The 14,013-nt window shown below is 51.8% G+C and overlaps 1 protein-coding gene across 2 annotated transcripts in view; it reads right to left on the bottom strand.

Annotated features, from left to right (window-relative positions):
• Nucleotides 1-14,013, bottom strand: part of Cpne5 (copine 5) — an 85,466-nt gene that overhangs the window by 61,919 nt on the left and 9,534 nt on the right. For both annotated transcript variants that reach the window (XM_087898360.1, XM_087898361.1), the window contains exons 2-3: nt 11,819-11,859; nt 10,869-10,915 (exon numbers count right to left, since the gene is read on the bottom strand). In XM_087898360.1, the coding sequence (XP_087754486.1) occupies nt 10,869-10,915; nt 11,819-11,859 (88 nt within the window). The remainder of the gene's footprint in view (nt 1-10,868; nt 10,916-11,818; nt 11,860-14,013) is intronic.

Raw genomic sequence — 14,013 nt, 5'->3', positions numbered from 1 at the left:
GCAAGCCCAGAGGAAGGTTCCAGGGTCACGGTCCTCCAGCTCACCCCAAATTCCCACATGCTATCGGTGTCCCTCAGCGGAAGAACCACTGCCGGCTGTGTGTGCACCCGGAGAACCTTCCAGTACGAACTCATCTAATCCTCCTAAGCGCTGGTTAGCCAAGGCCCTGCCCGAGTTCTCCCAGGTAGACAGGCGGAAACTGGTCTGGCGTCTGACTTTGGAACCACTCTGGCAAGAGCTTCACGGCTGTAAATGGCTGCTGGAAGCTAAGGCCTCAGAGGACTTAGCCACACCAGGGCACCAGGCCTAGAACCTCCAGGCTACCAAAAACACATATTCCTTTCTGCAGATGAGGGCTTGAATACCACCCAGAAATAATGTCCGCTCTCAGGTTGAAGGAGGGGCAGGAGTCCGCCCTCCCCGCCACAGCAAAGTCCACTTCGAAACTCAGTGGCCTGGGCAGGGATCTGAGCTCAGAAGAACAATCTAGCCTGCCCTCTTCTGCAAGTTGCTGGGTGAAACAAGCGCCCAGTGAGCCTCACGTTTCCTCCTCTGTGAGGCAGGGAGAGACAAGGGAGTAGAGACACTATGGCTAAGTGTCTATGGCTAAGGAGCATGCGCAAGGATGCGGCCATGCCTTGGAGCATGCGCAGTGGTGCAGCCATGTCAGTTGTCCCTGCTTAAGGGAAGGAAGGGAATAGAAAGCTTTTTCTCTGCCTACCTGAGAACACAGGCCTCAGTACAAACAGGCATTGTACCATGGGTCCTGTCATTTAATCCAAAGTCTAAGGGAGCTAGCACCAGGATTCCATTCTAGTAACGACAAAATCGAAGGCAAGTGACCCATGACAGTGCCTTGTCAGGTCAAAACAGGTTTGTGTTTTTTAACTATTACATTCATGTATTTAGTGTGTGGAGAGTTGTGTGTGCTATGGTGCATGTAGAGGTCAGAGGTCATTTATTTAATAATTTAGCATTTAATAATATTTAATATTACTAATTTCACTGTTATTGCATAATTAAAATTGTTTGATATTATGCATTATTTAATAATATTTATCATTTAATAATAACTGCAGGAGTCAGTTATTTCCTTCTACCATGCGGGCCCCAGAGATGGCCCTCAGGTGGTCAGGCTAGTGCAGACACCTCCCCCCTCCCGCAGCCATCACACCGGCCCCAACGGTTTAAAAGCATAGTCTTAAGATCGTGCCAGGTGCTCGTTGGCAACGCCTGCCCTCTTCTGCAATCTATCCTGTGTGACATGGCCAAAGCCGACACTCCGGACACAAACCAGGCTCATCCCTCACCAGAAGCACTTCCTCAGCTCTACTCGGGAGTTCCTTCCACAGCACACACAGCCCTAGCGAGGACCAGCTCCTGTGACTCTGAAGACTGTACCCCTGACTCCTTTCACAGAGGCAGCAGGCTCCCAAGGGCTGGTCCTTTGCACTTACTGTCCCCTCCCCCACAGGCATGCGTGGGGCCACCTGGGATTTAACTTTGTCACCCAAATTGGTTTGTTTGACGGGGCCTCTGTGGGTGACCACTCCCGTAACAGGGGCCAGGTGCCCACCCTGGGCATATCAGAATCATGACCTTAGGTTTTTGTTTTTGCTTTTGTTTTTGTTTTTTTTTTTGTGTGTGTGTGTGTGTGTGTTGGGTAGGTGCACATGTGTGTGGGTGCCCATGGAGACCAGGAGAGGGTGTCAGAGATCCTGAGACTAGAGTCATAGGCTGTTGTGAGCCACTCAACTGTGGGTTTGGGGACTGAACGTGGATCTTCTGGAAGAACAAAAAGCACTCTTAACTACTGAGCCATCTCTCCAACCCTAGGACATTAGTTTCTAATTTCCTAGATCTCCTAAGCCCATTTTAGAGATGAGTAAACTGAGACTCAGGCAAGGTAAATGCCTCAGTCATCTATCAGAATACTGGAGTTGAGTGGGGAACCAGGGTTCCGACATCAAATTCAGGGCCTCGTCCCACAAGGCTGGGACTCTTGACTAAATTAAATGTTGTGTAGAATCTAGGTGGCCGGTGAGCCACCCAAAGGCCCACTAGAAAACTAGGGACCATGTGGGAAAAGGTCTTTTTGGAAGAGTCACAGCAGCTCCTCCCACTCAAGTCCTCCCTCGTCACCCACACGGACAGTGACTGTGGCTTACCCAGGACTGGGAAACCAGCTAAAACGTCGCCATACAACTGTAATGCATCATCACCCCACGGACTCCAGCAAGGCACACGCTGGAGATAAAATCACATGGTTAGGCTAAGGAGCTGAGAGACTCTGGTGAGAGACACAGGCATTTCCAAAATCAATGCGAAGGAAGCAGAAAATACCTGCCACAGAGGTCAGCTGGACAGTGGGCGGCACCATCCCTGGCTCCGGCCTGGACCGTATGAGAGAATCTGGCAGGGCACTGAGCACGCATGCGTTCATGTCTCTCTGCTCTGGACTGCATGAGACCTGACTAGCTGTTGATCTCCCCCCCACCCCGCCCGTGACCTCCCTGCAGTGATGGACTGTAATCTGGAGCTCAAACAAACCCTCTCCCCTTTGTTTGTTTGGTTGGGTTTTTTGGCTTTTCAAGACAGGGTTTCTCTGTGTAGCCTGTTCTGAAACTTCTTCTGTAGACCAAGCTGGCCTTGAATTCACAGAGATCTGCCTGCCTCTGCCTCCCGAGGGCCGGGACTAAAGGCATGCGCCACCACTGCCCCTCTTCTAAGTTGCTTTTTGCCAGGATATTGGTCACAGCCACAGAAACGAAACTAGGGCACCATCTATGGCATTTGTGTTGCAGCAGCTCCCTGGACTAAGCAGGTGCCCACCACGAAGCATGTGGCAGCATGACCTTGTGAGGCACATCTGGCAGCCCCAGGAAGACCATTTCCAGCTGGTGGTAAGTGTTAACGGTCTGAGATTGCTCACTGAGCGGTGTTCTGGGGGAAGCTCTGAGTGGCTGTGGTGGCCTAGGCTGCATGCCCTCCCTGCAGGTGGTATGGGGGTGATTGGGCCACCCGAGGCTTTGTTTCCTGTCTTTTCCTTTCCCTGGGGACCTCAGTTTGGACAGGCAGCTGGTGAGGGAGGGGCAGGATTCCCTGCCAACTTCCAAGTTCAAGGGCTTCCCAAGTGATTCGTTCTGAGATTCTACCTCACTGGCCACCTGAGGACTTGCAGGAGGCCCAGGCAGTGCTCGATGCAGATAGTGCTCGATTTCCTAGGCTAAAATTACATCTTAGAGTCAGTTTTCATAAAATGTGGTGACAGATTTAGGTGCTGAGAAGATGGGGCTTTCTCAGAAGGCACAAAAATGACCCAAATGGTTACAATCAGATGAAAGCTGACAGACAGATGTGAGCACAGCCTCCTCCTTCCCAGGACAGGGTGTTGGCGGGCAGGGTAAGATGAGGCTCCCCCTTGACTCTCCTGGCCTCAGTAGGCTCAGCTCACATCCAGTGTTCTGATAAAGAGATTGGCTAGTCCCCTTGGGGCAATGAACCTGCAGGTGCAGTGGCCAAGCTGGCCTCTGCCTACTAGAAAGTGCCACCCCTTCCTAGGGCAGTGATGAGTACAGGGACTTTCACTGTAGGGTCACACAGGGCACCTAACAAGCAGGGCCCTGATGCCCCCTGATGTTTGAGCACATCTTCCCTTCCCTAGAGAAAGTAAGAAGCCTGGACTCTCCTACCCTTCCCCATGAGTTTGCTGTTAGCCCTAACCCCCCTTTATAAATAGATGACCCCCTCTGATTCTGAGGGGCCCTCCTATCCTGCATCTGGATCTGAAGACCCCAGCCACCCTCAGATGGACAGTCAAGAGCTGCCTTCATCTGGAAGCTGCTCGCATCTTGAAGCCTCCTGCCCTGTATGCCATCTGCCTGGGCTCTGTGCTGGGCCATATCTGGACCCCTTTGGTTCCATGGCCACCTTTGTCCACACGGCTCTGTGGCTGAGGAGGTGGACTAACTAGATGGCACCAGTACCCAAAATGGGATATAAGCTAGAAGCCAGAAAGAGTGAGGAGGCCTGAGTTGACTGTGCCCCTCCACGAGGTTCCCATTTCTGGTGAGCAGTTCTCTGGAGCCCTAGAACCACCCCCTTCACACTGTCAGTCAGTAACCAACCACTGCCATTCCTGGGACTGCCCCACTCCCCTTAACCCACGGCTACAGATCAAATCCTGATGCTCCCTAAAGCCCATGTGTTGGAGGCTTTGTCTCCGAGACCTTTGGGAGATGGGGTCTTAGGGTCTCATGCCACTGGCGGCTGCTCCTGAAGGGGACTGCAGGACCCCAGTCTCCCCTTCCCTATGGTTAGATGTGAGAGGTTTTGCTCCACTGTACGCGCTCGCCACATGGCAATCAGAGGGACCAGCCAAGCATGGGTCAGGACCTCAGAAACTGTGAGGTAGCCAGGGTGTGGCAGCCCAAGCCTTTAACCCAGCACCCGGCAGGCAAAGCTAGGCAAATCTCTGTGAGTTCGAGGCTGGCCTGGTCACAGCAGAATTTAGGCCAGTCAAGACTATGGAGAGACTGAAAAAACCAAAACAACTGTGACCTAGAACAGAGCTCTTTATGAGCTAATGACCTCAAGTGTTTGTCAGTGCAATGGAAAGCTCGCTAATGGCACTCATTCGCCCCTCCTTTAAAACCACGGATGATTTTTGTGGTGTGTACGCACCTCTGTGAGTTTATGTGTACTCCGTGCATACAGGAGCCCACAGTCTGCTAAAAGAGACAAGGGTGGTTGTGGGCGCCATCTGGGTGCTGAGAACTGAACCTCTTCAAGAGCAGCCAGTGCCATCTCCTGCCCTCCACCCGGGTCACGTTCCCCCAAGGACACGAGGGTGGCCCTGTTCTTTCGGCTCATCTTCTCGCCTCTGAAGCCGTTTTCACTACTGTGTGCCTGCGCTATGCCCTGACGTCCTTGAACTCCAGCGTGCCTCAAGAATCTAAGTGTGCCCGCCCGCTGACTGAGCAGGGTAAAGCACACGGAGACCACAGCCTACGGCCAGCCAAGAGATGGAACAGACGATGCCAAAGGCTCTTTCAAACCACTTCCTTCTGTTCTTTGAACCATGAGGCTTGGACATTAGATTCATGTGTGTCTCATGGTGTCTAAACACATCCAAACACAGGACTCACTGGGTAAAGGTACTTGCCACAAAGTCTGACCACCTAAGTTCAATCCCTGATACCTACATGGTGTAAGGGAGAACCAATTCAAAGTAGCCCTCTGACTTCTATATGTGCCATGGTTTGTGCATACCCACACACGTGTGCCATGTTATGCACACACCCACACGTGTGCCATGGTGTGTGCATACCCACACACGTGTGCCATGTTATGCACACACCCACACGTGTGCCATGGTGTGTACATACCCACACACAAGAATAACCATAATTTTAAAAGAATTTTTAAAAATCCAAATAGGGCCAGTGAGATGGCTCATCTGGTAAAGGAGCCTGCCAGCAAGTCTAAGCAGGGCTCAAGCCACAGGACCCTCTTGGAGGTTGTCCTCTGACCTCTACAAGTATGTCATGACACATGACACCCAACCCAAATAAATAAAATCTTCTTTTGTTTGTTTTTTGACACAGGGGTCTATGATGTAGCCCTGGTTGTCCTGGAAACTTGCTATGTAGAACAGGCTAGCGCACGTGTGTGTGCACGCGCACACACACACTGCAAACACCCAGGACTGCACTCAAACTTGCTCTGTAGTACGCCTACTTTTCCCGCTCCCTACCCCATGGCACCTGCTGACACCTCACATAAGCATTGTAAACGTTGACTAACCAACCCGGAGAGCCACCAGCAAGACCCAAACTCAGGCGATGTTCCATAGTGAATACCATGTGTCAGGCACCAGTGATCTTCACCGCCGACAGTCTGTTTTCCATCCCATGCCATATCCTCACCTCTGTGTGTAAATTCAATTCAGGTGCCACCTCTCCAAAGGCCAGGAACCCTGAGCAAAGCTCAGGTGTGTCCACGCCCTGCCCTGCATGTGCGTTTTTGACCAAGATGGGGGTGTAACCAAGAGGCTTGGACAATTGGAGGCCCTGGACCGAACAGAGACTGTTTTCAATTATGGAATGTAATTAACAGTTTGCCAGGCAGTGCCCTTCAGAAAAGGTCCTTCCAGACCTGCTCTAATGAATCACCAAGCCACGTGTGTATTCCTGGTGCTCAAGTTGGGAAGCTCGGCCAAAGGCCTCCAAAGTAATTAGTCCACTTAAGAAGGCTAAACGGTTCTCTAGCAATCTGGTTTATGCTTCAACGGGTTTCAGGGCTTAGAAAATGAAGTCACAGCAGCCCGAGCTCAGTGGAAGGAGTTCCATTCCTCGGATTCAATCCACACCCTCCGCTCTTTGCTTCCACTAAGCCTGGCAACTCAGCCTGAGTCCTGCTCTTCCCAAGACCTTTCTGAGGGGACATGTTAGGGCTTTTGGAGACACCAGGCAGTCTCTGTGCAGAGCCCCCCTCCCAGGAATTGATGGAGGGGGAATGAAGAGATGCCAAGGCTGCGAAGGCCACACCCTCAGCCAACCCTGCCTGGTCCTGTTCATTAGCTTAAACTGCAGAAGGAGCGGCCAGACCTTCAGCTGCCTTGGGCAGCTTGGACAGTCACAGGAAGTCAATTTCAGCAAAGAGGCCAAAGAAACTGCATGTTCCCACCCTGGAAGGAAACAACTCTCCCCTGCACCCCTCGCTTCGGCCCTGTCCTTTCAAGAATCAGGAGGGACAGTTTTTGTGCCAAACAAGGAAGACAGGCACTAGCCTCCACCATCAGATTCTCTCCTCCCCCCACCCAGCTCATTCTTCTCCTCTGGGAGCTCAATGAGGGGCAAGGAGGCAGAGGTGGGGGAAAAGCAGCAGCCGCCATTTCTTATCGGCCTGCACAGGTCCAAATCCCCATTCCTAAGCTGTCCGTTCCTTTAGCAACATGTCTGAGGTGCCTGCTGCGTGCTGGGTACTGTTCTGGGCGCTCAAAATGGAACAGTAGTAGGCCAGGAGCTTGGAAATCCCCAGCTCTGTAGAGCTGACATGTGGCAAGGTAAATACTGACACCAGAATCTGGTCGATGGTAAAAGGTGATCAAGGAGACCAAAAGGGGGGTATGTGAGATGTATGGGGGAGACTGAGACCCATAAAAACTTCATGATGGGAGGCACAGGTGTCAGGATCTGAAGAACTCATGGGGTATAAGAAAAGAGCGTGGCTGGGTAGCTCGTGCAAAGGCCCCGAGGAAGGAGGAGCTCCAGGTGCACTGGACAGGGTGGTAGGGAGACAGAGGGAACAAGTAACAGGAGGGGAGGTCGGCCATCCAGGTAAGGGATGTCAGAATGCGTGAGCTTGGCGGGCCCTGGAAGGCCCAGGTCTACTTGCAACCGCCGGACAGCTTTGGGCACAGAAAGGACAGAATGTGATGGGCTTGCAGCAGGACCCTGCCAGCAGCTGCATGGAAGGAGACAGAGGGATCTGGATCTCGTGCACCTCCTGAGGTCACTGTGGCTCAAGAGGCCCTTTCCACTACACCTCCCTGACAAGGGACAGAGGCACACAGCGGGATCTGAGCACTGGAAACCGACCCAGGCTGGAAAAGCGTGGCTTGCAGTGGGGTGTAGAAGCCAGGCTGAGGAGTTGGGGCTTGATCCAAGCAGAGGAGAAGCCGGGGAAGATTTCTGAGTAGGGGTCCCCTCACTGAAGCTGCTCACATTAGCCAGAAACATGGGAGGGAGACACAGGGTGAACAAGGGAGCCCCACCCCCGGCACCAAGGGGAGCAGTGTGAGCCTGGATTCCTCCCTTTGTGCCCGGGGCATCCCCAAGGACAGGTTATGTCTCCTCACTTTGGGGGACCTTGAGAACAGGACTGCTGTGATGACCAATTTTGCCATCTTGATTGGGTTAAGAAGAGCCTAGGAGAAGAGCGAAGTGCAGCCCTGGATGCCTGTGAGGTTCATTTCTAGAGGCGTAATTAGATGGCTTAATCACTGACGGAGTCAAACTTTGAAAAGACTCTTAGCAGGAGGTGCAACTGTGGAACGTGGGTCCTGGCTGGAGGAAGAGGTCACTGGAGGGCATGCTCTTGGGGGCTACATTGTTTTAAATTTTTTTAATATTTATTTATTGGGTTTTTTTTTTTTTTGAGACAGGGTTTCCTCTGTGTTTAGGCTGTGGAATGTTACTTTAACAACGTGAAGGTGTGTTACATTTGTTTACGCTGTATTTGTTTAACAATGTAAGAATGTGTGTTTAATTATGAAAAGATGTGTTGGCCCGGCTGCGGTGACTCATGCCTTTAATCCCAGCACTTGGGAGGCAGAGATGCGTGGATCTCTGTGAGTTCAAGGTTAGCTTGCAGAGTGAGTTCTGAGACAGGCTCCAAAGCTACTGAGAAACCCTGTCTTGAAAAACCAAAAAGGTTGCATTTGCTTCACCTTGCCTGCCTAAGGCACCTGATTGAACTAATAAAAAGCTGAACAGTCCATAGATAGGCAAGAAAGGATAGGCAGGGCTGGCTGGCTGGCTGGCTGGCTGGCTGGCAGAGAGAATAAGGAGGAAGAGAAATCTAGGAACAAAGAGGAATGACAGGGAAAGAGAGAGACACCTGGGGTAAGACACCAGGCAGTCATCAGACACTAGAAACAGTGAATATAAAATATACAGAAGGAGGGGGCTGGAGAGATGGTCCAGCAGTTAAGAGCACTGATTCTTCTTCCAGAGGTCCTGAGTTCAGTTCCCAGCAGCCACATGGTGGCTCGCAAGCATCTATAATGAAATCTGGTGCCCTCTTCTGGGGTGCAGGTACACATGCAGGCAGAATACTGCATATGTAATAAATAAATAATCTTTAAAAAATATATACAGAAGGAAAGAAAAGCAAAAGGTAAATAAAGAAAAAGTTAATTTGAGTTAAAAGAGCCAGAAATGAGCCTAAGCTAGGCCGAGCACTCATAAGTTTGTGTCATGACTTGGGAGCTGGTTGGTGGCCCAAAAGAAAGCCTGGTACGGCTGGGTTAAAAAGTAATAGACTCATTAATCTGGTGGAGGAAACATTAAGACAGCACTGCACTCAGGCTATGGCGTGGACACGCCGGCTGCTTTTTAGCCAAGCTCACAGGGAGAGCTAGAAGAGCAAGAAGCAGGCAGAGAGACCTGAAAACCACAGCACAGGCAGAAAAGAAGCATGTCTGAAGCCATGGATCAGGAAGGTGTAGTGTTAGAGAGATTCCAATACAGTCCCACAAAGAAGCCACACAAAATGTGGGGACAACAGGGAGATGCCTTGAGGGTCCCCACCATGGCAGGTGAAAGCTTATGAACCCATAAACTCACCTGAAAGACTTGAGGTGCCTGAGGCACGGAATGGGGGCCTAGGAAGTTGTTTCTACAGTAATCCACCCAGAGTCCACTGTGGCTGGTCCAACAGGACCCAGCCAATACTCATGTGGGCAGCTGACCTTGGTGTGGGCCGTGTGAAGCTGTTGTCATTGGCATTCAGAAGGGTGACAAGATCACGGAGGCTTGCGCCCAGGTTTCAAAGGAAAGCCCATGAAGCCGAGCAGTGTAGGGCCAGGTCTGAGTTCCTGTGAGCAGCCCTGGAGAGGGTGGTTATGAAGTTGAAACAGTGGCGCTTGACTGACCCCAGGATGCTGGAGTTGACAGAAACGTGGGGCGTCTGCTGAGGAAAACTCAGGCAAGGAAGCAGACATAGTCTGAGAGAGGTCGTGTGGCTGCAAACAGCAAGACCGTGAGAGAGGGCTCTGTCATCAGGTGCACGGAGCCTACAGGACCTAGTGTTCACTTTGCTGGGTGGCTCTGGTGGTCTTGCTTTGGCCTGGACCTTTTTTGCTCTTCTCCCACCCTCCAGTTTGAAAGGGAATGTGTACTCTGGGCCACCATATCTTGAAAACGTGTTAACTTGTGTTTTGTTTTTCCCCACACAAGTTTACAGCTGGGAATTGCCTTGAGTCTCTTGTTGGGACTGTTAATATGGAGGCTGCGGAGGATGAACTAGATGTGAGCCTTTTGGGGGTCGGGGTATATTTTCAGTAATTAACGCTGTCAGCTTAACGGATTGAGAAGCAGGTAGGTAATTGGCAAAGTACATTTCTTCTTCCTTGTCTTCTTTCTCCTCTTTTATTGATACAGGGTCTCTCTCTGTAGTCTTGGCTGTCCTAAACTTGCTCTGTAGACCATGCTAGCCTTGAACTCACAGAGCTCCTCCTGTCTCTGCTCCCCAAGTGCCCATATTTAAGGTGTGCACCCCCACAAACGCTGAAAGCACATTTCTATGTATGTGTGTGGCGGGGGGAGTTCCCAGGGATTATTAGTTAGATGATGAAGGTTCTGATTTAATAAACAGATTTTTTTTTCTTTTTAATGAGAGGTTTAACCCCCTGCATTCAGATTTTGTATGGAATGATGGCGGTGGGGCTGGAGTAGAGGAAGCAGGCCAGTGGGGCCATGTCCCTGCGTGCTCTGTCCTTCCTGGGTATTTCCTCCATCCTCCGCTTCCTGTCTTCCATGAGGTAAGCAGCTTCCCCTACCACGTGCTCCCCCAAACAAGTGTGCGGGGCCAAACAACCATGGTTAGCCCCTCCAGAATGTGAGACCACGTTCATCTTTCTTCCTTTAAGCTGTTGTCTCGGTTACACAAAGCAGCTGACATAGTCGCGACTCCGCTCTGGCCAGAGCTACCCAAGGACAGGCATGGCCTGCTCTGCCTTTGATCTCTGTGCCTTCTGCTTGCCCTGCCAGCCTTTGGTACTCGGGTAGAGTACCTACAGAGGGTTCACTCTGAGGGCAGATACAGCGTTGGTGCTTCCTAGGTGGGGAAGGGGTGGCACCTACCTCCCGCCATTGCTTGTTCTCCATTCCTTGAGTGTACATGACACACACTGGGGAAGAGAAGGAAAAACATGAGTTAAGATCCCAGGCCAAGAGGAAAGTCGAGGGTCAAGAACCTCAGACTGAGTTGTTCTGTTGGGTCTGGGGAAAGGGCAGGTATCTGTCGAGGCAACTGGGGTCTTGGTGAGCCGAGGGTAAGAGCCCGGCCTCCAAACCTAAACCACAAGTAGCTTTGTTGTTTCCGTGGTACTTTGACATCCAGATCCTTGGACAAGCACCCTACCATTGAATTACATCTCCAGTCCCACAATGGGTCTCTTTCTCCACAATAACCGGCAGTTGGCTTGGCAAAGAGGCCTAGGACCTCAGCGTGACTTGTAGGGGGGATCTCAAGTGCTGACCATTTCTACACCATAGAAAGGCTCCCAGGTGTGAGACACGTGAACAGGTGGGCGTGATGGAGGGCTGAGTGGCAGGCGTGGTGAGGATGGCACCTGAGACACTTTGTCCCTTCAGATCCTGTTACTGTCACCAGGTCCTCTTTACTGATGGGGAAACTGAGGCTCTGCAGAGGCCAAAGCCCCATCCAAGATCATGTTCGTGGCCAGCACTGCTCAGGACTGGAGCACAGTCCTCCCAAACCCATGCTCGTTCCCCCAGACCGCAGTCAACATAAGTGTGCCACTTCCCACAGGGACAGAGGCCTTTTTGCCCTAGGCTCCCCAACACCTCCCGAGATGCTCTGAGGTGCTGAGACCTCACGAGTATGGGAGCAGAACAGGGCCAGCTCCTCAGTTCTTTGGACACCACCACGCAGCGCTCTCCAGCGCTGACTCAGTGGCCCCTAGGCCTGCACAGCTCCAGCCCTCAACAAGAGCTGCTGGTGGCCTCTGTCACTAGTCACCAGGCCACTGTGTCACTGGGATGATTGTTGCTGTGGGAGCAGGACTTACGTGGATCAGACTTGGAAAACATGTCTTTGTCCAAGAGGTTCCTGAAAGAGGGGAGAAAGGAGAAATTAGTCGGGATGGAGGAGACAGGTGAGGCCTAGGCCTGGAGACGGCCTCTGGCCCAGACTTGGACACGATGGAAAGGGAAGACAGGTCCCTCAGCACACTTGATCAACTTCACTAAATGCCAGGAACCACACAGGGTGCCACATGTCTGCCACCTAAGCACTCAGGTGGAGGAAAGACAAGAGACTAACGGGTTCCAGGCCAGCCTGGGGCAATATAGTGAATTAGAATAGCCTGGGCTATATGCAATCCTGTCTTTAAAAAAAAAAAGAAAAGAAAAAGAAAAGAAAAAGAAAAACTCAGAAGCTGAGAGGCCCTGAGGCGACTCCGGTCCAGCTTCCCTAAGATTCAAAGTGCTCCCCCCACCACACCACAGCCACAGGTTCTCCAGATGGCACCACGGTGCCCTGGACCCTGGTGTTTCTCACTAATCCTCAGTTGGCCTCAGATACCAGCCCTTTTCAAACATTTCCTTGTTGTGGAATATTTTAACTGGACAAAGTTGTGTTACATTTGTTTGTGCTGTCTTTGGTAACTGTGGAAAGGTGTGTTACATTTGCACTAATTAAATAAAACTAACCTGGGCTCAGAGAGGCGGGGTTAGCAACCAGTTGACAGGAAGCAGCAGGGAGGAGCTTAGCATGGTTTTCTTTTAGTTGGGGTGTTGTGGAAGGGAGCAGCTTCAGGGGGCAGCAGCAAAGAGAGAAAGTTAGCCAGTTGCTAGTCTGTGTCTCTGAGCTCGCAGGCTTTCACCCCGGCCTTTGAATCTTGAGTTTTATTACAACGAGAGAGATGTCATTAGAACTGCCTTTAGCGGTAACAACAGAGGCATTGTCTGGGGGTCAGCACTGGCTGGGTGTTGTCCCAGTCGAAAGGAAGAAGCTGAGTTGGGGAACCATGTCCTATATAGTGTTTCCCTCTACAGCTGCCACCAGGAAGCTACATAGCCCAATGGAAACTGTCTCCAGTGGATCAGGGATCCATCCGTTCTGTCCTAGAGGCTTGTCAAGCATTGCCTTTCCCCCAAGCCCCTGGAACTCTAGGACGCAGAGGCTGTCCTTCATGTTACCTGCTCACTTCTGAACAGTAGTCCTGATGCAGGACAGTACAGTCAAAGGCAGCAATAGCTAGGGCATACGTGGCCAGCCTCCACCATCCCTGGTGACAGCCTCCTACAGGCTGGGGGGCAGAGCCTGGACAGATTCCTCCAAGGTCTGAGTCTCATCCAAGTCTGGGGGGCTCAAGTTTAGACATTGCTAGGCGAGTGAAAGAAAGGATTACCCCTAGGTTTCAGCCTAGAAGAGAGGTGGGGAAAGGGGGAGGGAGAGAGGCGGAGGACCAACAAATGGACTTCTCCGTTTTGTAGCTGAGCCGTAGGCACACAGACTAAGAATCGGATGTAGGGGATGTAGCTCGGTAGTAGAGCGCTTGCCTAGCATGCACAAGGCCCCATGTTCAACCAACAGTACTGCACTAACAAAGAACCCACACACGGTTCCTGGCTCCGGTGATTCCCTGTCCCACCGGTGATCCCAGCACATGGCACGCTGAAGCAAGAGGACGTCCACCAACTGGAGGCAGCCCTGGGTTTAACCCAGAGCAGAACAGCAAGGGCTGTGCAGGGTGACACTCAGAGCGTCCTCACACTCCCCACCCCACTTAGCTACAGACAGACAAACTGCATTTTGTGCAGAGGTGATCTGGCTATCTCATGCCTCGGTTTCCCCGGTTATAAAAAGGGGCTCAGTATAGTCCAGGGCTGCTCAGATGGATAAAAGCATATTAACTGGGACTTACAGGTTGGTCCTCAGGCTCACAAGGTAGAGTCATAGCCACCTGCACCCTTTCTGGTCCAAGAAGCCAGACCCAACCCTGACCTGAAGAGGGAATATCTCATCATCTGAGCCTGACCCCCAGTTTTGGCTCCGCCTCCTGCCCCCATTGGCTGTGAGTACTCTTGCCTGGGTTCCCATCCTGATCCCCTCCCTGATGCCACCCATTGTCCCACTTTGTCCCTGGAGTGGGGTGCGTGGTTAAGCCATGGGCTGCTCACTCCCTGGGGCTCACTTCACTTCCCAGGGATAAAAAGGCAGGCTCTTGGGGCCCTTCCCAGAGACTGGCTTTGTAGGTCT

This window comes from Myodes glareolus, chromosome 18, assembly GCF_982192425.1.
Source record: "Myodes glareolus chromosome 18, mMyoGla1.1, whole genome shotgun sequence".
NCBI lineage: Eukaryota > Metazoa > Chordata > Mammalia > Rodentia > Cricetidae > Myodes > Myodes glareolus.
This window is presented reverse-complemented; position numbering and strand designations above follow the sequence as displayed.